The sequence below is a fragment of the Camellia sinensis genome, chromosome 14 (assembly GCF_055761805.1).
Source record: "Camellia sinensis isolate YWXY chromosome 14, ASM5576180v1, whole genome shotgun sequence".
Taxonomy (NCBI): domain Eukaryota; kingdom Viridiplantae; phylum Streptophyta; class Magnoliopsida; order Ericales; family Theaceae; genus Camellia; species Camellia sinensis.
In genome coordinates this window covers 12,972,690-12,995,531 of record NC_138974.1, presented here as the reverse complement: position 1 = coordinate 12,995,531, position 22,842 = coordinate 12,972,690, and the positions used below count along the sequence as shown (strand labels likewise).

The 22,842-nt window shown below is 36.2% G+C and overlaps 1 protein-coding gene and 2 pseudogenes across 3 annotated transcripts in view; 2 read left to right on the top strand and 1 right to left on the bottom strand.

The window, feature by feature from the left end:
* The window catches only part of LOC145789235 (molybdopterin biosynthesis protein CNX1-like), a 52,921-nt gene that overhangs the window by 12,847 nt on the left and 17,232 nt on the right, over positions 1-22,842 (bottom strand). For 2 of the 3 annotated variants that reach the window (XM_082906543.1, XM_082906545.1), the window contains exons 2-7: positions 12,892-13,018; positions 10,616-10,746; positions 7,134-7,235; positions 6,754-6,837; positions 5,560-5,787; positions 3,118-3,308 (exon numbers count right to left, since the gene is read on the bottom strand). In XM_082906543.1, the coding sequence (XP_082762669.1) occupies positions 3,118-3,308; positions 5,560-5,787; positions 6,754-6,837; positions 7,134-7,235; positions 10,616-10,746; positions 12,892-13,018 (863 nt within the window). Of the gene's footprint in view, positions 1-3,117; positions 3,309-5,559; positions 5,788-6,753; positions 6,838-7,133; positions 7,236-10,615; positions 10,747-12,891; positions 13,019-15,450; positions 15,713-22,842 lie in introns of those variants that run through there. The other variant, XM_082906544.1, reaches the window with a different exon arrangement.
* LOC114296464 (epoxide hydrolase 3 pseudogene) lies at positions 113-1,037 on the top strand (annotated as a pseudogene).
* LOC145807850 (protease Do-like 8, chloroplastic pseudogene) lies at positions 7,929-9,959 on the top strand (annotated as a pseudogene).

The window sequence follows — 22,842 nt, the reverse complement described above, 5'->3', positions numbered from 1 at the left end:
CCGGCGGGCGGCAACCTCACCTTAGCCGTCCGCCGGACCTCAACCTAGTCCGCTAAGATTGTTTTTACACATACCTCCCATCCGCTGCCACAAATTCCATAACTGAACTCTTGTCTCTCTCTTCCATTCTTGCACCAATTCTTCACACCATTCACACAACATAAAAGCAACACTGCACATCGCACATTCCGCCATCAGTTTTTCATCCTATTAACATTAATAGCAGAGAGAGAGAGAGGTACATCACCAATTCCAGAGGAATGAAGCTGTTCACACAGTCGTGGACCCCACTCCCGCCGACGAAGATCATCGGAATAGTCGCCGTCGTTCACGGGTTCACCAGCGAGTCGAGCTGGCTCATTCAGCTCTCTCTAGAAAGAGAGAAGAAAAGGATGATGGCGATGATGATCATGGGGGAGGTGAATCAGCAAAGGATCAAAACAAATGGAATATGGATGAACATAGCAGAGAAAGGGACAGGACCACTGGTTCTGCTTCTTCATGGGTTCCCAGAATTCTGGTTTGGATGGAGACACCAGATCACTGACTTGGCTAAAAAGGGGTATCACGTGGTGGCACCTGATTTGAGAGGCTATGGTGATTCTAATTCTCCTCTTAGCCCTTCTTCCTACTCTGTTTTCCACATAGTCGCTGACCTCATTGGCCTTCTTGATCACTTTGGTCAACAACAGGCATTTGTAGTGGGTAGTGACTGGGGAGCCATAGCTGGATGGTACCTCAGCCTGTTGAGGCCTGACAGAGTGAAGTCACTGTTCCAGGAGGCAGGGAGAGCAGAGAAGGCATTTGCAAGATATGATTATGTGACAGTGATGAAGAAGTTGATTCTGATAAACAAGACTGATCTGCTGATAGCTCCACAGGGGATGGAGATCTTTGATTACCTTGAGTACCCTCTCTAGATTCTCTCTCTCCATATACATCACCAACCCCATTTTACTTTTCTTCTCTTATTTCTTTATTTTTTTCTTTTACTTCCTTTACCACTCACCCATGTGATCCACTCCACCAAAAACAAATAAAATAAATAAATAAATAAGCAACTGAATTGAACCCTCCTCAGGTCACCCAATTCACTTTTTTTATTATTATTATATACACTTTTTCTCCACCCAAAATCATCATCACAGTTTCCATCGCCCACACATTCTTTCTTTTTATATATATATATATATTTTTTTCTTTTTCTTCTTTCCACCGCCCAACTTTTCCTTAAACCTCAGCTTTTTATCTTTTCTTTTTTTTTTACCCCAACTTTATTTTGACACATATTTTTTTCCTTTCAAAAAAAAAAAAAAAAAAAAACCAAAACCATTTACACATTTGCACAACAAACCATATTTTATTCATCTCCGGGATTCACCCCGCTCCACATTTTACACAACCAAAAAAAAAAAAAAAAAAAAAAAACCACACAAGATCACCATCACAACAACAACAGATTTGTTTTCTGCAGACGGCCACCCACCGACCTACTCTGCCGCCGGTCTCTTCTTTTTGCCTCCGTCCTGGGCGGTCCTTGACGGTGCTACCTCTGTGCTTCCTAATCCACCAAGCACATTCACTCCCCCATACTCCTCCACTGCAGCATATGGCGGACCTCCAAATCGAAACATCACGGTGGCCTTCCGCTTCAGCTCCTTATTTTCCGCCTTTAGCACACTTATCTCTGCTCGCGCATCCTTATACATGCGTTGGAGCAGAGCCAGCTGGGCGTTTAACTGCTGCACCTCATTTGTCCTACTCTGCAGCCGGTGCGACAGGTTTGTGACTGCCGTCATGGTCTCCACACATGACTTCAAAGTATACTGATTAGCCTCAATATCAGTTTGCACCGCCATTTTTTGCTCCACCGACCGCATCGGAAAGTTCAACGGAGCAAAACCAGAGGCGCTTGGTTGAGGTTCACTGGCCACCGCACCAGTTATCTCTCTTGTTGACTCGTTGAGGTCGGGAAAGAGAGTGAGCAGACCACGGGACGAAGAGGCCATATTCTGGGTAGCTGAACGGGACGGGGAGGCCATGTTCTGGGTAGCTGGACGGGAAGAAGAGGCCATGTTGCTGAGTGTTTCAGAGACGGGTTGGTTACAGAGTATTACAGAGTTTCTCTCTCAGCAAAGGAAGAGTTTTTTCAGAGGATTTTTTTTAGAGGATTTTCAGAAGTTTTTTGTCTGCCTCAGCCTCAGCATCAACCTTAGTTAAATAGCCAAGGCAGCCACGCGCATCATGCGCCGCTCGGCGCTCGACGCCAACCTGGACACACCTTTTTATGGCACGCCTTTTGATGGCACGCCTTTTGATGAATTGGGCACGCCTTTTGATGGCACGCCTTTTGATAGATTGGGCACGCCTTTTGAGGGTGCGACTTTTTAAGGGTCCGACAAGACTCTGTAAACTGTCCCGACATTGATTCCGGTTAGCTCCTTCAAGGGTCCGACAAGACTCTGTAAACTGTCCCGACATTGATTCCGGTTAGCTCCTTCAAGGGTCCGACAAGACTCTGTAAACTGTCCCGACATTGATTCCGGTTAGCTCCTTCATGGGTCCGACAAGACTCTGTAAACTGTCCCGACATTGATTCCGGTTAGTTTCTACAAGGGTCCAGCAAGACTCTGTAAACTGTCACAACAACTGTCACAACATTGTCTGCTACAACGGTCCGACATGACCCCATAAACTGTCTTCTACATCGGTCTGACACCGCCATCCAGTGTCTTCACCAATGGTCTGACACGACCATACAGTGTCTCCTATCCTCTTTTATTTTTATGTATTTTCTTGTTTTGTTACTCTCTCCAAACTCAAGTTGGCTAGTTCCTATCCCCCTTGAGTTTGCGGGGGGCTGTTAAAACCTATCACCTACTTCACCCACTTAAACCTACTCCACTAAACCTAACCCACTACACCACTACCACCTCACCTACTCCACTAAACCTAACCCACTATACCACTACCACCTCCACTTCACCTACTCCTTACCTACTACACACTCACCCTCTTCTATATATAGGAATCATGAATCATTGTAATATATAGACAACAATACATCAATCAATAATACATTTCTCTATTTCTCTTTATACATTGAATTTTTTACACCTTGGAAGGTGAGGGTTTGCCCATCCTGCAAGATAGCGAATGGCGGGGACCACAAAAAGATGGAAACAGACTAAACAGCTCACAGGATTTCCAGGTAACCCAAATGCAAGAATCTTCTTTGCTGTCTCATTGTTTGGTGAGTCAGGAATGATCTCAGAAAATGTCAGAGGCTTTCCGGGTTTCATGAGAACCTGAACAGAGAATGTCAAAGGAATGCAATTTAAGTCATATGTCTGCCTTCTACTGATTATTGAAGCATGAGAAGTGAGAACTATGTATTTGATGCAAAATCATATACGTAAATAATAGTATTAAGAAAGCATTCTAAGATGCTTTGTGGTCAGTCAAGTTAGTGGTATTTTGTCATTTCGAGCTTAGAAACTTTGGTAGTTCTAGTTGAGTCTAAGTCGGGTATTTTGGTATCTTTGGGGGCATTTTTTGTATTAAGGTCAAGTTTTGGTGGTCTTTTTCAAATTTTTTTATTATTTAAAAATTTTTATGTAATTTTTTGTATGACTATGGGGTTGCACCAAGAATCAACTTTAAGTCCTTATCTTTTTACTTTAGTTATGGATAAATTGATAAGAAATATTCAGGATGATGTGCCATGGTGTATGTTTTTTGCAAATGATATCGTGTTAGTGGATGAAACTAGAGAAGGAGTTAACACTAAGTTGGAGACTTAGAGAGAAGCACTAGAATCTAAAGGATTTAGGATAAGCAAAACTAAGACAGAGTACATAAAGTGTAATTTTAGTAACAGTAACTATAAAAACAGAGGAGAAGTGAAAATTAAGAATGAAGAACTACCTAAGAGTGCACATTTTCGTTATTTATGATTGATTATTACAACGGCTGGAGAGATTGGAGCGGATGTAATCTATAGAATTAAAGCGAGGTAGCTTAACTGGCGGAATGCGTTTGGGGTAGTATGCGATAAACAAGTACTCACTAGACTAAAAAGGAAGTTCTATAGAATGGTTATTAGACCAATGATGTTGTTTGGGTTGGAATGTTGGGCAATGTAGAAACAACATGTAGATAAGATGAGTGTTGCTAAGATGAGGATGCTAACGTGGAGGTGTGGCAAGACTAGAAAAGATAAAGTTAGGAATGACTATATTCGAGAATGGTTTGTTGTTTGGAATGATCTAAATAAGTGCACTTTTTGACTTTTTACGAAAAGATATGTAGAAAAGTAGAGAAGTGGAGAAGTGATGTGATCCAAAAAAGATAAAAAAATAAAAAAATGTGCTTATATAGCACACCCCAAACAAGCTCAGAGAGAATAGATTCAGATGGTTTGGTCATCTACAACGGAGACCAACAGAGGTAGTAGTGAAGAGAAGTGATACAGTAACGGTAGATGAAAGTGTTAGGGAAGGGGCAGATCTAGATTGACGTGGGCTAGTATAGTAAATAGACATATGAACCTCCTTAATTTGACTAACGAAATGGCCTTGGATAAAGTTGAGTGGAGAGGAAAGATTCATGTAGCCGACCCTATTTGATGGGATTTAAGGCTTGGTTTGGTTTGGTTCATTTAAAAACTAGGTCCTTTCTATTTTACATCAAAGTTTGGGGGGTGTTAGAGAGTTATTTGGTCTTTTGGGAGAGTTTGTATAAAGGGTGTTGATCTGTAGCAATAACAGACTTTTGCTTAAGAAAATACAGTTTGGGCTGAGAGTTCCATACTAGCTAGGGTTGAAGAATTGGAGGCTTAAGTCATATGAGAATTCGATCCCACAGTACCTATTGATCCCTATGTCACTCACTACTATGTGGGCGAAGAGGCTAGCATGTAAGCTGTTTAAAGGAAGGCTGATCTGCATAGAAAGGGGACTTTTGCTGTAAAATATAAATTTGAGCTTAGAGCTCCATACCAGGCTGGGGTGGAAGAATTGGAGGCTTGGTTCTTGAGGATTGGATCCTGCAGCACACTGATTCCTCCATCACTCCTTGCTGCCCAAGTTTGGAAAAAGTCTGGAACAGCCCCCAGACTTCATATTTCACTTGGAGTTAAAAAAGAATCACTTCGTGTCTTAATATTGGTTCCGGTAAATGTGTTAAGCTAGAATATTATATTTATTTGCTAGCCCAAGTCTATTGGCCCTAGAATATTACGTGACCTCAGCAAAGTACTTGTTCTAGTGATCCAATATCACATTGTAATGGTTGTTTATTATTAGATCCTGTTCCATTTCCTGAATTCAAAAGTTCAGGACTTCATTTTTTGTGTATATATTGCACCAATAGAACCCATACTACAATCACTTGAATCAAGAAACTAGGGTATAAATACATAGCATCTTGATGCTACGTACAAATTGCATAACAGGTTCTAAAACTACTAGGAGTCAGGAAACAAATTCCTTAAAAACGATAGAAAAACGTATACGTGGGCCACCATTGAAAATTGATCAGAAGAGGGCATCACTTTACCTTATGAAAATATAATTTCCCTCTCTTTTCAAGCAAAGGCTTGACAAAATCCCTGTCTCCCATAGAAACACCTCCCGAAGATAAAAGAATATCAATTCCAGCAGAAAAAGCACTATCCAAAATCCTCTTAATCTTTTCTTCATCATCAGGAGCTATACCAAGGTCAAGAACTTTGCACTGTTGCTGTACTGCAGCAGAAAGAAGCATTGCACGGTTGGAGTCTCTAATCTGCACAAGAAGATGATCATCTTATAAGAAAAACATGGGATTTAAAACCAAGCATATAATGGATGAAAAATAGACATAGTGAGTTAAAACCACTCTTTTTGCCGTCTTTAGTGGGTTTCTTATTCAGGCCAATATGAAAAAAATTTAGAAAGAAAAAAAAAAAAAATCGGCAAAAAACATACTTAAACCAATGTCCCTTCAACAATTACAAATCAAATTGTTGACAAAACCTTAGGGAATTAGATTCAATAATTTAAAGTACACAAAAACATGCAAAATATCAAAAAGAGAGAGAAGAGCAGAAATCATCTAATCATTTTCTGGAAGAAACCAAATTTATGATGAATAACACACACAGCTAAAATCGAGGAGCTTCGGAGCATGAGGTATATGCCCCATGCATGCCTCACACTGTGGTCTTGACATGTTAGGCCTCAGATTAAGGGCTTTATAAACCTTTGACAATAGATAGTTCAACCACAACCCACCCACGCAAAAATAAAATAAAATAAAAGAAGTTAAAAGTAATATCATAACAAAAAAAGAAAGGAAAATAATAAAAGAAACACCTTAGAAAATACCATAACAACACTTTAAACGGCTTTCAAAATATTGAGATTTTGTTTTAGAGCCTTATTCCATACAAACTTCAAATTTGAATATTTGATTTCTACTGTAATGCTTTTAGCCTTTTGTAGCCTCTTCACTAATTCATCACTTTTTGGTCCTCCTCCGTACACTTTTTTTACGCAGCTCAAAAATCTTAATCCAAACTACTAGGGTCAAATCCCATGGATCTACCTTCACCAGTCAGGCCTTTGTAAAGCCATTGTCCACTATAGACTCTCCCAAAGCCTGAATGTTTCAGTGAGGAATCCACTGCAGACATCTATACCAAAATCAAGCCAAGGCAACCACTGGTTCCCTCAATAACACAAAGTGGGTTATCCCTAAACATTACAGTACCTGGCCACGACTTAAACACCCAGTTGTTGGCTCTACAAGTTCATCTCCCGTGGAAAGCACAGCAATCGTTGGGGTAGGATATACCTGGATAACAGCATTAGCATTAGCATTAGCAATCAATCTTTTGGGTATTTCTCCACACACTGAAATTTAGTGTTTGACCATAATTCAACAATGCATAGTTTTGGTTCAACTAAAATGATCATGAAAATCAACCGACTAATAGGATTTTTTTTTTTAATCCCTTAGAGGAGAGTGAAAGGAAACGATACTGATGTTCAAATTTAATAAAGGTCCACGAAAATAACCAATCCATCCATGGTGTCTTTTTCAAGTATTAAACCCAGGGAAAAAAAAAGAAGAAAAAAGCCCTTCACTACCTTCACCATTGTAACACCCACAGTGGCAAGTAGGCCAATTTCAGCGGCACCTAATCGCTCTCCAGATTTCAGTACTACATCATCTTTCTTTATGTCACATCCCTGAACAAGAATATTCTACGTGAGCATTTTAAAATCAGCAATTAATAACATAAGTATCAGAGCATGCAGAACTGTGCAAGGCATGGTCAGAACAAGAAATTTAAGAGAGTGTGATTCATCAAAGGTGAATATTCTACATTCAGGTTATCATGCCATCACAGATGTAAAGTAATTATCTGCAAATGAAGCCTTTGCAAATATTTAAGGTAATGGGTAGACCATGGGAGACCATCTACCAATTCAAATTCGGCACACAAAGAATCAGCGCATACTTTTAGAATATAAATTTCAGACTAGGTAAAACGAGTGATGCAGAATACTGTGACAGCAAGAAAGATTACTACCAGAGGAGAGGAAAGGAGACATTAGAGAGAGAAAAGACAAGGTGGAGGGAAAGGAAAGACTTCAGAGATCAGAAGAGAGAGTATAAGAAAAACAAGGAACCATCTCAATTCAATATTCCAATTCCTCAAAATCCAAGTCATAGCATCCAAAATCATTACACTCTAAAGAGTCTAAACCCTTATGAAAATTTACCAAAAATAAAAAAATGACAATAACTAAATCCTAATTAATAAAACAAACCTAATAAATCTTAACTATTTGATGGATAGAAAGCAAGGTAAAAAAAAATAATTATATAGTGCAATTCGCATCTAATGCCTAGTCATTCCCCATCAAGGAGTATCAGGCATGCAGAAGGATAGAAAACACGGTAAGAAAAAATAAATAAAACAATTAGTGCAATTGGTCCAAGGCCAATCATCCACTTTTGAGGTTTTCACTCTCTATTTCAGATGTAAAGTAATTCCCCACAGATGAAGCATTTGTAAATATCCACAGTAACAGGTAGACCATAGAAGTTGATCCACCAATTGCACTTTTCCATTGTAGTTTCAAGGAGGGGAGGTCTTGTGATTGCGCCATCTATTCAAAGCAAGAGTCCTCACATGATGCAAAATGAAAAAAACGGCACTTGCATGGTATTACGAAACCCAAAATACGATGGTGACAGTTGACAGGCCAATATGATCAGCCGATTCAAAACCTTAATTTTCAGAATTCCGCTTGACATATTCAGAAAAAGTTCCACCACAGAAAGGAACAAATCATTGCGAAATAAAACAAATATTGCAAGGAACTGCTGTGGTCCTCTTCTGCAACCTCAACGTACTTCGGTCCCAACAAAATCAATACATTAATTTGGTGGGCGCAAGCTTAGGAAGGCAAAAAGAGAGAGAGTAAACCTATTTCCTCTGTATGACCCTTGTGCATTTCACTGGATTTGGAGAAAAAAATATAAGTTATAGCTTGCAACTCCTGTAGGCCTCTTCTGCAACTTCAACGACTCGGGTCCCGGCAAAAACAATACACGATTTTGTCGGTGTGAGCTCTACTTCGATGGCATTTCCTTACAAATCTCATCATCATGACTCCCCGACGACAAAATCGGCCTTTCTCCTCATTCTACTCCAACTCGAAGAACTGATCATGATTATAGCAAAGATTTGGTTGAAGTGATACAGAGAAATATTCGTTTTACAATGCATCAGACAGTTTTTTGCAAGTTTATATATGTACTCGTGTTATCATCCTTCAAGCTCATGTTTTAGGGTATTCATCTATGGCAATTGAAGAAGTTACACCGTCTGTTTATCCTTCTGGGGCACTCTTCCCTTATGAGGAAAGGACCTTGGAACTTTTGGGGAAGGAACACTTTTCTGTTGTCAATGTCTACGATGTAATATTGCACTGTCAACTTAACATCATGGGCGTGGTTGAGGTCCCTGAAGGAAATGGTCTGGACTAATCTCAGATGGACAAGGTCACATTGCGATAAATTATCATGTAATTGCTAATCCTCTCTTAAGAATCCTAGTTGCAGGCAAGTCATTGAGTGAATTAATATTCTTGCTTCAGAAGGGGTACACAATTTCAAGGGTAAGTTGATTCGTGCAGACAGTGCTGAGGATCTTGCTGTGTTGAAGGTGGAAGACACCGATGATCTACTGAGGCCCATCAATGTGGGGCAGTCATCTTCTTTAAGAGTTGACCAACAGTGCTTAGCCATTGGAATTCATTTGGTTTTTGATCGCACTCTCACTGTGGGGCTATTATTGGACAAAATCAAGACATATTTAGTTAAACTGGGCTCACAATTGGTGGTGGAATTTAGATGCAGCCATCAATCCTGGAAGCAGTGGAGGTCCTCTGTTGGATTCCAAGGGAAATTTAAACAGGGAGTTCTGCCAGTGTTTGCCATGCCATCCTCAACTGTGGTAAAGATTTTGCTTAAATTTGGCAAAGTCGTGCAAGCCGGTTTTTATGTGGATGCTGCTCTAGACCTGGTAGCAAATCAACTGAATGTTCGAAGTTGAGCTCTGGTTCTGCAGGTTCCTGGAAACACTATTGCAGCCAAAGCTGGGATACTTCCCATTACAAGGGGCTTTAATGGTAATATTTTGCTTGTGGATATATTTGTGCAGTTGACAACAGACCTGTTAAAAGTAAGTTATATAAAAAGCATTGGACGAGTACAATGTTGGGGATAAAGTCCTCTTGAAGATTCAGAGGGGCAAAGAGAACTTGGAGCTGCCTAAAGTTTTCAAGGAAAAAGATTCCACAAATGAAAAAAAAAATCAAAAAAAAAGTAAATCTCCAAAAATTACTAGTCTTCCAGTTGACGTCTCTTGCACCTAAAATATGTTTCCATGCCTCCCCCTCCTTGATCCTCATCGTACCATCTAATATCATACAATCACTTTTCATGAAAGACATTCGTTTAAAACTCAATAAGATTTACACTTTGATGTGTTTCTATTACCTTTCTCATACTTTGACCAATAAACTTAACTCTATTAATTTACATGAATTATTACATAAAAATTAAAGTTTAAACACTTAAAGTGGTACAGCAATTCAGAGCACATAATCTGTTGAAAACATTGCAAAGTCCTACAAATAATTTAAGCATGAGTTCTTTAGTAGGCCACACAAAATACCAACTGATATTGCAATATTCAAGTGCACAGTGCAAAATTTACAAGCATGATGGGACATTTACAACCCATGGAATAGAGAGATCATGGGATCAAATTTTCCATCTTATGAAGTTCCACATCATAAACGATATCTTTCTCTTATGATGCAATGTATCATGTTGCTTCTTAAGAATTGGCATTGCAGTCAAACATTTTCTAATACATGCTACTTTGTATTTTCTCAAATTATTACCATGAGAACTTTTTCTTTTTTTCTTTTTTGTATCTTTTCACATAATTGTTCGCATAGAGTTGTAAAATGTCAGTGTGGCACCTTGAATCTAAATAATATCTTCATTAAACAAGTACTCAATTCCAACAGCGTCAACAAAATCATACCACTGGACGAATATCAACTCCTCGGGTAGTTTGTACCAATATTCTTACTCTCTTCACTTCAACTGAAGAACTTTTTATTAGTTCAGTGTCCTCTACTTGAACAACTGCGTCAGCACCATCAGGTAGTGGTCCTAGGAAACATGGGGAAAATCACTTAAGAGAGAGAGAAAGAAAGCATGAAAAGAATCCAACTTTCTAGTGGAAGAGTTTAACCCCAACATTGTTTACAAGGAATATCTTCAAAAGGGGTTATCAAAAAAAAAAAGGAATGTCTTCAAAAGGGAAATTATTTTCAGCTCATTATGAGGGACAAAACCCCAATCTTTCAAACGCAATTTAACATGATAATAAATTGATTGAACGCTTGTTTTTAGATCACTCCCAACCTTGTTTGAAGTGTTTGGTTGACGACTCTAAATCCTAGAAATAGGCAGCAATTAGTTTAACCCCAGTAAACTTACTCAAACACAAGGTCAACAGATATAAGAACCTTCAAGGCCTAAATTGCAATGTCTGTTTGAATTGAACCTAGCATCGAAAACAGATGTTCATGCTATAAAACACACACTTGAATAAAAGAACTCATAACCTATAATCAAGACCCAAATTTTTTTTAATAGAAAACAAAATCCAAATATTGATCACTGCTCAAACATCTCTACAAAAAGAGATGAATGCAACACCTCCTACACAACACATCACTACTCAAACATCTCTACAAAATCCAAATATTGATCAACGGAAGGACACACAACTCCCTTGTACCAATTATACAACAGGGTCAATACTCTACTGTTCAACTTAAAGACAGGGTCCTCTGCCCTTTGATTACAAGCTCGCCATATGATACACATCAAACCCAAAGGCGCCAAGAGCCAAGTCTTCTTCCTAACAGAGATGTGACATATGGCGTGACAAGAGTAAAGGAAGAGAACCCTAGCAATTCGATAAAAGTAAATAACAATTATGGAAACGTGAGCTAGAGGGAATTATCTGGAATAGCTATGAAAGGGGTGAAGATGACAAAAAGAGGCTCTCTCTTGACACAAATCATGTCAGACATGACCTATTCATTTTATCTTTGCTTTTCTCTTAGTCAGTCGAATTCTTGTTCAGTGTTTTTAGTAACTTTAGTTTGTCAATTTTTACTCCAGTTTGTACAATTCTTTCAATTTATCAATTGTAAATTGTAATTATTAGTTTCTCCACCTTTTCAAATGCTCTTTTCTGCAAAAACTTTTCCTCACAATTCAAAAATATTCAAGTTCTTGCATCCAAGGGAAAAAAGAGAAGGGGGGGGGGGGGGGGGGGGGGGAAGAGCCAGTGGCTCATTCCCCTTAACCAAAAACATATCACTTGGTTAGAAGTCAGATGTGTACCATTAGTGCACCATTACATCTGGACCGCACTGGTCCTGGCATGCCTCCACCACACAAACTGCCAACTATTTTCTCCTTTCTCAAAAAGATAGAATATGTGATATGACATAACAAAAACTTACTAGTATATGGAATCAATGGATGGAAAAATGTAAAATTCATTTTAGAAAGAAAAGGCAGAATTCTACCATGGCAAATTGGAGAATAGTTTGTAGTTTCCAACTTAAGAATATATATATTAAATAAAACAAAAGAAAAACAGGAATCTTGTTTGTAAACAGCAACATTTAGCTATTTGGTTTAGCTATTTATTCGTTGTTTGGGGTTGGCTTCTTCGTGGCTTTGTTTTTCTGGCTTTTTTATGAGCTAAAAAAGCTAATGTGTTTGGAAAGTTGCTAAAAAAGTTGCCTTTTTGTGAGTTAAAAAGTGGATGTGACATCTAACTTTTTTAGTTGATGGCAAACTAGCTTATAGGCTTTTTGGCTTTTTGGCCAAAAGCTGGCTTTTTTGCCAAAAGCTGGCCTTTTTGGGGAGTTCCCAAATAGCCTCCTAGTGTAAGGAGAACTAATTATGCATTAGCAAAAAATCAAGTACAAAGCAGAAAACGGAAGGTAATTACGTGAAGATGCTCAAATGAGTTTGGCTTTCTAGAATATAATAAGAGGAGAGACTTGCCATAACGAAAGTTACTCTAACTATACACACTGTTTTCCCATTCCCCGGGATGATCAGTTCACATGCAAGGTTGGTGAACATAGGGTATTTCCTTTTTGATAATTTAGCAAAGTTTCAATCACTTAAATAATTATTACTTTCTTCAGCCAAGAACATCACAACTTGTCCAAAGGAGATGCCCAAGTTTGCCAACAATTATAGATTCCATGTAAACAAACACACCTCCAGTGGTTACATACGCAACAGTTCCAGGAGTCACAGTCACACCAACTCCATCATTTCCAGCTCTTGATTCAGTAATTATGGGATATTCACCAGGCCCATCTGAAGCAACTACTGCATAGCCATCCTGCAAATATTTAAAAAATAAAAAATATATATATATAATATAAGAGAAAAAGAGAGAGAGAGAGAACAACATTTAATCAAGCATTTAAATATATTGAGCTACAATCAACAGCAACACACACCCAAAAAAAATATATATTTGGTTAGCCCTTTAACCACCAAGTCTCTCCAAAGGGAAGGTCTTGGGTTACACTCCTAGAAGTGGAATGGGAGGGCAAGATTTTCTTGCAAGGTGTATGGATGTGAGTTTCAACTTCCCAATGTGCTAATCTAACAACTAACCACTAACTTTCGTCGATCAAAAAAAAAAAACACACACACACACACACACACACACACACCACAAAAAAAGAAAGAAAAAGAAGCATTTCTATTTTCCTTCTATCTTGCCATCTTTTTTCTTCTTACTTCTATGATTAAAAGCCCAATCAAGCACAACAAAGATGGCCAAGCAAACCACAATAAGCTATTCTTAAGCTAAGCACAACATTGCTACCAATATTCCAGGTAACAACAAAGGTCGTTCAAAACTTATGAACACAAGCACCAGAGAATCTAGAATGAAGGCCAAGGGAAATGGGTAAGAATTATTGCAACCCTAGGAGAAAGAATTTTAAATTTAAATAAATTAAAAAAAAAAGGTACACTGCATTTAAACTGGTAGGCTTTCATCATTGATAAGCACATCCATGCCACACACAGGTACACAAAAAGATGACATAATAATTCCATACTGGATTTAGATCTCACAGTTTTGAAGTTTTGCAAGTACCACAAATATTGTGAGGCCTTAAAAATTCAGCCTAATGAAACAGTTCGAAGCCGTGGTTTTAAAAGCTTCCTTCAAAGGCATCAATTATTATCCATCTCCCTGTAGTCGCAATTTAAGAACACCAACCCATCTATTCCAGCGAGGCATGTCCATCAAATGAGAACATCTATAAAAACAGTCACTATGATTGAAATCTTATAAAATTGGCTACATTAGAGAGGATTTAAAGATCTTCTCAAATGCCTCATTTTTTTGCTGAGGGGGATTTTTTTTCCTTTTCTTTATTTTTGCTTACTTTTTTGAAAACTTTTACATCCTTGTAAATATATAGTGAGTCAATATTTTTGTTTTTGTATACATCCTTTGTACAAGGTTGCAGCACCTATTTTGGTGCTTTTTTTAAACAAAATTCATATATATCAAACAAAGAAAAGGCAACATTGATGTGTGAATCCTATAACAGTCACAAAGTTTTACAGCTGCATATGAATGAAGTTCTATAATGTGGTAGCAGCACTCTATGAATTGAAAAAATTAATTTTTACTCTTTCTGTCCATTTAAAAATAATAATAATAATAAAAACTATAAAAAAAAAAAAGGAAAGAAAGGAAAAAAAACAGCGACTGAAACAAAATAAAGCTAATAGCTATCAACATTTTAGGAACAAATAAAATGTAAACCTCTAGGGATAAGACGCACATCCAAGTCCAAAGGCAAGTGATTCAAATACTTTTCAAAACATACATCTAACCTCTTCTATCATACCTTCCAACAAAGCCAATAGCTAACTGATACAATCTTTTTCGAATAAAGACAGCACAATATTGAAGCTATTGTGTTCATTATATGAATTTATAACAGGGTTGCTTAATCAATGGCCAATATTATCAAACTTGACAGAAATTTATATGAAAAGCTACCTTGCGTCCCTTATAGGTTCAGTTTTCAAAGTGAATCTGCTGATTGGATTCACCAGATTTCTTAAAACTTGAAGGTCAGGTACATACTCTGCTCATTCCTCCTCGTGATCAAATTGGTCTTTAATGTATTGAATTACATATCTCATCCACAACAGATAGTCCTAAGATTGTAAATTCACATCAAAAAATAGTAATTGCTAACTTTTACATTCACTACGAAAAAAATTGGTTGAACAGCAAAAAACCGGCAATGACACAAAGCCAAGGAAGATTGCAGTGGTTCTGACATAAACAAATCAGTAGCATAATGTTCAACACTCAAATTATGTTACAACTTCCAAAATTTAGTTCCCACCGAGAAAAAAATTATTTGTATCCCCATACCCAACTCAGCAAATAACAATTCAAAGCAAATCAAGAAATCCAAGCAAAAACTTACGTGGTTTTCGTATTAAAAAAAAAAGGTTACATAATGTTCAACATTCACTTTATGTTCCAACTTCCACCAAAGTTGACCAAAATTTAATTCCCACCAAAGGGGGGGAAAAATTATCAGAAATTTTCCACTCATACCCAACTCAGCAAAAAACAATTCAAAGCAAACCAAGAAATCCAAGCAAAAACTTATTAGAATAATAATAGCAGTGTAATTAAACTCTAAAGTGAAAAACAAAAAAACAAAACAAAATAAAATAAAATGATCAACCCAGAAAATAGATTAGATTAGATTAGAGGGAGACCTTGAAAGAGGCAGGGTAAGGAGGAAGAGGGTCGGGGGCTGTGATATCATGGGCCAAGACCTTGCCGAGAGCTTCGTGGAGGGAAACAGTGACAGGTGGCAGTCGCTGAGCAACATTGAGAACAATCTGGAGAGCGTTGTCAGCTGATATCATCGTCGTGGGTTTGCTCTGATGATCATCATCGGATGAGGAAACTCTGCTTCCATCGTTTTCAGCCATTTCAACACCCAACCCCAACCCCCAACTGTACTTCGGAATCAAACGAAACGATTTATATTTGGCGCCGGCACAACCCTATCTATTTGCCTTTATAGCAAATGTTTCCCGGATACCACCGCCATGGTGTGGTGCGTAGGGCTGAGTGCGGTTCGCATGGTTTAAAAATAAAATTAGTTTGAAAATAAAATTATAAATGGAAATGTGGTGCGTAGGTCCGAGTGCGATTCGGATGTTTTGAAAATAAAATTATAAATGGAAATAGAATGACGGATTGACATATTAATAAATTATTGTTTGAGTGATTTTTGGTGCATTGATAAATTTAAAAATATTTTAATAAATTATCAAGTCTTTGTATAATATATAATATTTTATATATATATATATAACATTAATTAATTTTATATAATATTTTTTATATATATTATTATTAATTTGTAATAAATTTCTCATGTTAAATTTGTCTTATACTCGGTTTTAGTTTGATATTTTATTATAGGTTAAAAAATAAATATCTATGTATTAATTATAGCGGAACTGAGTAGTTTCGAAAGCAGTCCGAAGATGTGACGTGTTCCTTGTTGCGTGGCAAGTCACACAGTGAAGACGGAACATCAAAACCGTTTATGAGTGAATGGGAAATTGATGTCGTTTTTGTTTTAAAAAAAAAAGATACCCACAACTCCATCTTAAATAAATTTTAAAAAAAATGCCCGAATAGAAACCACACAAAAATAAAAATAAAAATAAAAAGATATATCTATCTATCTATCTATCTATCTATACTATATATTAAGCAAAAGGGTTTTAACCCACAAGTCTTGTGGGAGCTCTGATATCCCAATCCTAATTTTCTAATTTTTTGATTTAAAAAAAAAAAAAAAAAAACTCAGCATTTATTAATTTCTCTCAATCCCCATGCCTTTTGGGAGATTTGGTCAAAACTCCCTCATAATTATTTAATCGTTTTATTTACTATTTTAATGGTTTTTCTTTACAATTATTTTTTTTATTATGAAAAAAATATGATTGTAATTAGATATCATAAAAATATTTTTCTCCTTTTTTTTATGTATTTGGTCTAGCCAAAAGAAAAAATTTATAATTTGTATTTGGTTTAGCAATTTTTTCTTTTGTGTACTATTTTAATGGTTCTTTTGATTGAAGTTATCTCTTTTTGTGATTTGTAAAAAAAAAAAAATTATAATTTAATTTTTTAATATGATTGGAGTTAGATAAATATAAATACTCACAAAGAAAAAAATGTGATTGTAATTAGTTCAACAGTTTTTTTTTTTTAATGTGATTGTAGCTAGTTCAATAATTCTTTTTTTTAATGAGATTGTATTATAATTAGTTTAATGGTTCTTTTTTTTTTTTATTTGTCTTTTTTTTATTATGAGAAAAATGTGATGTGATTGTAGTTTGTTCAATGATTTTTTTTAATGTGATTGTATTATAGTTAGTTCAATTTTATTTTTTTTCATTTATTTATTTTTATTATGAGAAAAATGTGATGTGATTGTAGTTTGTTCAATGATTTTTTTTAATGTGATTTAATTGTTTTATTTACTATTTTAATGGTTCTTTTTTACAATTATTTTTTTTATTATGAAAAAAATATGATTGTAGTTAGATAGCATAAAAATATTTGTGATTTGTATGATTGAAGTTATCTCCTTTTTTGATTTGTTTTTGGTCTAGCTAAAAAAAATTATAATTTGCTTTTTTAAGATGATTGAAGTTAGATAAATATAAACACTCACAAAAAGAAAAATGTGATTGTAGTTAGTTCAACGGTTCTTTTTTTTAATGTGATTATAGTTAGTTCAATGATTCTTTTTTTTTAATGTGATTGTATTGTAATTAGTTTAATGGTTTTTTTTTTCATTTATTTTTTTTATTATGGAAAAAATGTGATATGATTGTAGTTTGTTCAATGATTCTTTTTTTTTTAATGTGATTGTATTGTAGTTAGTTCAATGGTTCTTTTTTTTTCATTTATTTTTTTTATTATGAGAAAAATGTGATGTGATTGTAGTTTATTCAATGATTTTTTTTTTAACGTGATTTAATCGTTTTATTTACTGTTTTAATGGTTCTTCTTTATAATTATTTTTTATTATGAAAAAATATGATTGTAATTAGATAGCATAAAAATATTTGTGATTTGTATGATTGAAGTTATCTTATTTTTTCTTATTTGTATTTGGTCTAACCAAAAAAAAATTATAATTTGATTTTTTAATATGATTGAAGTTAGATAAATATAAACACTCACAAAGAGAAAAATGTGATTGTAGTTAGTTCAACGGTTATTTTTTTTAAATGTAGATTGGTCAGAAGAATGTCTATACATTTCAGAAGGTTAAAAAAAAAAATATATAAGTATAACATTTTTATTTTATAACATTATAAATACATAATATATGTATTGTTCATTAATTATAATACTAAGCCTTTGTTTGGCAATGACTTTTTTTGTTGGCTTTTTGGCCTTTTTGACTTTTTTAGCCTAGGACGTTTTTGTTCGTTTGGTATTCTTGATTGACTTTTTTGGCTTTTCAGCTTTGGAATAGTGGGTTTTTTTTTTGTCTTTTTGTGATTTTTGACTTTCTGTAGTTTTTTGATTTTTTTTTGTCTTTTTGTGATTATTTAGCTAAATATGATAACCAAACACCACCTAACAATCACGTTGACAATGCAGGAATGCTGATGGAATACTCACAACAATTTAGATTTTAGTTATTTTTTTGTTTTACTTTTGCAGTGAATTTCGAACAAATGTAATAAATTCTTATTTTTATTACTTTAATTATGCAATGTCAACATTTTCTTTTAAAATTACAAATATTTTATGCTAACAATTTATAAATATGTTTGACATAATATAAATAGTTTTTTTTTTTTTTAAATTTAATCCCGTGCATAGCACGGGTGATATGCTAGTGATTATTATCAAATATTAAACTTTAATATAATATAAAAAAAAAAGACATTTAAAAAAAAAGAAAAAAGAAGACAAAGTGGTGAAACACAACCCGTGCATAGCACGGGTGATATGCTAGTCTATACTATATATTAAGCAAAAGGGGGTTTCTAAACCCCAAGGCTTGTGGATGCTCCAATATGCCAATCCTAATTTTCTAATTTTTTGTTTTTTTTTAAAAAAAAAATTAACCTCAGCATTTATTATCTTCTCTCAACCCATAAGGCTTTTTGACTTCTCTCATAATTACTGTAGTACCTTTTCCAAAATAAATAATATGTATAATAAAAAAAATTTAAAACAAATATAAATATCTATATCTATATCTATATCTATATCTATCTATTTATTTATATCTATCTCTAACCCACAAGTTTTGTGGGAGTTCCAATATCCCAATCTAAATTTCTTGATTTTTTGATTTTTTTAAAAAAAAACCTTAGCATTTATTAATTTCTCACAACCCCCAAGCCTTACCATTATAATAACACTTTAATACATTAAGAATAAGTATAAAAAAAAATTCCTTAAAAAGTCCAACACATATGAATTCCTTGAAAAGTCTCAACACATATAATTATTATCCCTCATAAAAACACTTTAATGCATTAAGAACAAGTATAACAAAAATTCCTTGAGAAGTATAACACATATGATTATTATCAAAATATTAAACTTTAATATAATATAAAAAAACAAGATATTTAATTCATTGAAAAGTTCAACACATATGATTATTATATTAAACTTTAATACAATATAAAAAAGAAAAAAGCAAAAGAAGACATTTAAAAAAAAAAAGACATTTAAAAATCACAATTCACATATATATCCCATGATCAGCATTTATTACCTTTTTTCAATCCACATGTCTTTCCACATGCATGAATTTATTGATTTGGTCAAAATTATCTAATCAGCATTTAAAATCCCCTCATACAGATAATTATAGATACAACCTGTGCATAGTTACTGCAGTACCTTTTTTAATTTCTCCAATACACTATGGTTAGTGATAAGATTTGTAAGATAAATTGAGATAGAGAGAAATTGTATGTATTATGATTGATGTTATTGATTGATATCTGATGTGTGTTGAGTTGATTACAAGGATTCCTATTATATAGGAGAGGATTTGTGTAGTAGGTGAGGAGTAGGTGAGGGTAGGTGAGGAGTAGGTGGTGGTAGTTGATGGTAAATTGGTGGAAGGTGATGGTAAATTTTTAACAGCCCCCCGCAAACTCAAGGAGGATAGAAACTAACCAACTTGAGTTTGGAGAGAGTAACAAAACAAGAAAATACATAAAAATAAAAGAGGATAGGTGACACTGTATGGTCGTGTCAGACCATTGGTGAAGACACTGGATGGTGGTGTCATAACGTTGTAGAGGACACTGTATGGGGGTGTCATAACGTTGTAGAGGACACTGTATGGTGGTGTCATAACGGTGTAGAGGACACTGGATGGCGGTGTCAGACCGATGTAGAAGACAGTTTATGGGGTCATGTCGGACCGTTGTAGCAGACAATGTTGAGACAGTTGTTGTGACAGTTTACGGAGTCTTGCTGGACCCTTGTAGAAACTAACCGGAATCAATGTCGGGACAGTTTACAGAGTCTTGTCGGACCCTTGTAGAAACTAACCGGAATCTATATCGGGACAGTTTACAGAGTCTTGTCGGACCCATAAAGGAGCTAACCGGAATCAATGTCGGGACAGTTTACAGAGTCTTGTCGGACCCTTGTAAAAGTTGCACCCTCAAAAGGTGTGCCCAATTTTTTTAAAAAAGGCGTGCCATCAAAAGGCGTGCCTAATTCATCAAAAGGTGTGCCGGACATGATGGCGAGGCACCTTGAGTGCCTTGGTTGGCGCGCCCGTTTGTCGTCTGGCGTCAAGTGGCGCGCGATGCGCGTGGCTGCCTTGGCTATTTAACCAAGACGAAGGCTGAGGCTGAGGCAGAAACTGAGACAAAAAAACTGAGAGAAACCTCTGAAAAATTCTTCGTTTTGCTGAGAAAGATACTCTGTAACATTCTGTTGCCCAGAAAAATGGCTTCGTCTTCCCGCGGGCTGCTCACCCTCTTTCCCGACCTCAACGAGTCAACAAGAGAGAGAACTGGTGCGGTGGCACTGGAACCTCAACCAAGCGCCCCGGAGTTTGCTCCGTTGAACTTTCCGATGCGATCGGTGGAGCAAAGAATGGCAGTGCAGTCAGATGTGGAGGCCAATTAGTATACTTTGAAGTCATGTGTGGAAACCATGACTGCGGTTACAAACTTGCCAAACCGGCTGCAGAGTAGGGCAAATGAGGTGCAGCATTTAAACTCCCAGCTGGCTCTGCTCCAACGCATGTATAAGGATGCGCGAGCAGAGATAAGTGTGCTAAAGGCGGAAAATAAGGAGCTGAAGCGGAAGGCCACTGTTATGTTCCGATTTGGAGGGCCGCCATATGCTGTAGTGGAGGAGCAGGGAGGAGGCAACTTGCTTGGTGGTCTAGGAAGCAGCGAGGCTGGGCAATCACGGGACAACCAAGAGAAAAACAAGAAAAAGAGACCCGCAGCAGAGTAGAGAAGAAAGATCCCTCTGTGGGTGCGGTTGTTTTGTTTTTTTTTTTTTTGAATGTAAAATGGTGATCGGGGTGAGCCCCGAGATGAATAAAATGAGTTTGGTCTGCAGTCCGTCTTGGTCTGTTTTGTTGTTTTTTTTTTTTTTTTTTTTTTTTTAACTTTGAATATCAGAACAAATAAAAAAAAAGGGAGATGTTTGTTTTGGAAGGGTAATCAAAATATATTTGTGGGTGTGTGTAAGGGTGGAGAAAAAGTGTCAAAGAGCACATGGAGTCTGAGTGGGTGCATAAGAAAAATAATAAAAGGAATGAGTGGAGAGAGGGTGTTATGTTTAAAGAAAAGAAGAGTGGTGGAATAATAAAATGGTTTTTTTTTTTTTTTTTTTTAATAATAATAATAATATATTAATTGAAGGCATGTGCGCTGGGAGACACAACCTTTGGAGAATCAACCCAAATGGCAAAGAACAGCTTGCCGAAGAAAGGGCCCCATGATTGATACCCACTGTTTATGGCATAGGAAACACCGGCCACTATACCCACCAAGTTAAAAATAAGGACTGTGGTGGGAGGGATGAGAAGAGACGTCCATTTGAAGAGGTGGGGTTGACGTGGCCGCCGGAGATGTTAGCTTCGATCGAGACGGCGACGAAAAGAGCAAAAACATGGACGATGGCAGCAGAGATGACGCCGGAGGGGGTGGTGCAGACGCTGGGGAGGCCGGAGGCGCGTGCGTAGCCCTCGGCTGTTAAATGTTCTTGATCTGCACCGGAACAACTCCATCGGCGGGAGAGATGTATTGCTGCTGCTGATGATACTGATGAGGCCATGATGTCGAGATCCAGATACGGATTAATATCAGCGAACAAATATTCCGAAGACTTGAGATCAGTACTGTTGTCGACGATCTTATGGTTCGGATTCGGAAGCAGCCACGACGCCGCTTCTGATTCGGGAAGAGGAGATTGGTGCACTGGTATGTGGGTGAAAAGTATGGAGGAAGGAAGGAGAGAGAGAATTAAAAAATTTGGGTTTGTCCGGCGGACGGCCAAGGCGAGGCTGCCGCCCGCCGGTGAAGCGGAATCACTAAGTTCTTAACCTGGCTTTGATACCATGTAAGATAAATTGAGATAGAGAGAAATTGTATGTATTATGATTGATGTTATTGATTGACATCTGATGTGTGTTGTGTTGATTACAAGGATTCCTATTATATAGGAGAGGATTTGTGTAGTAGGTGAGGAGTAGGTGGTGGTAGTTGATGGTAAATTGGTGGTAGGTGACGGTAAATTTTTAACAAGATTGTTAAATTAGTATTATAAAAAATCTTAAAAAACATAATTTATATACTAAAAAAATTAAAATAAAAAAAATCTAAAATAAATATAAATATTTATAATTATCCCGTGCATAACACGGGTGATAGGTTAGTTATATATTAAGCAAAAGGGGGTTTTTAACTCCAAGTCTTGTGGGAATTCCAATCTCCTAATCTAAATTTCCTGATTTTTTGATTTTAAAAAAAAAATCTTAGCATTTATTAACTTCTCCCAACCCCAAAGTCTTACCCTCATAATAACACTTTAATGCATTAAGAAAAAGCATAAAAAAATTTCTT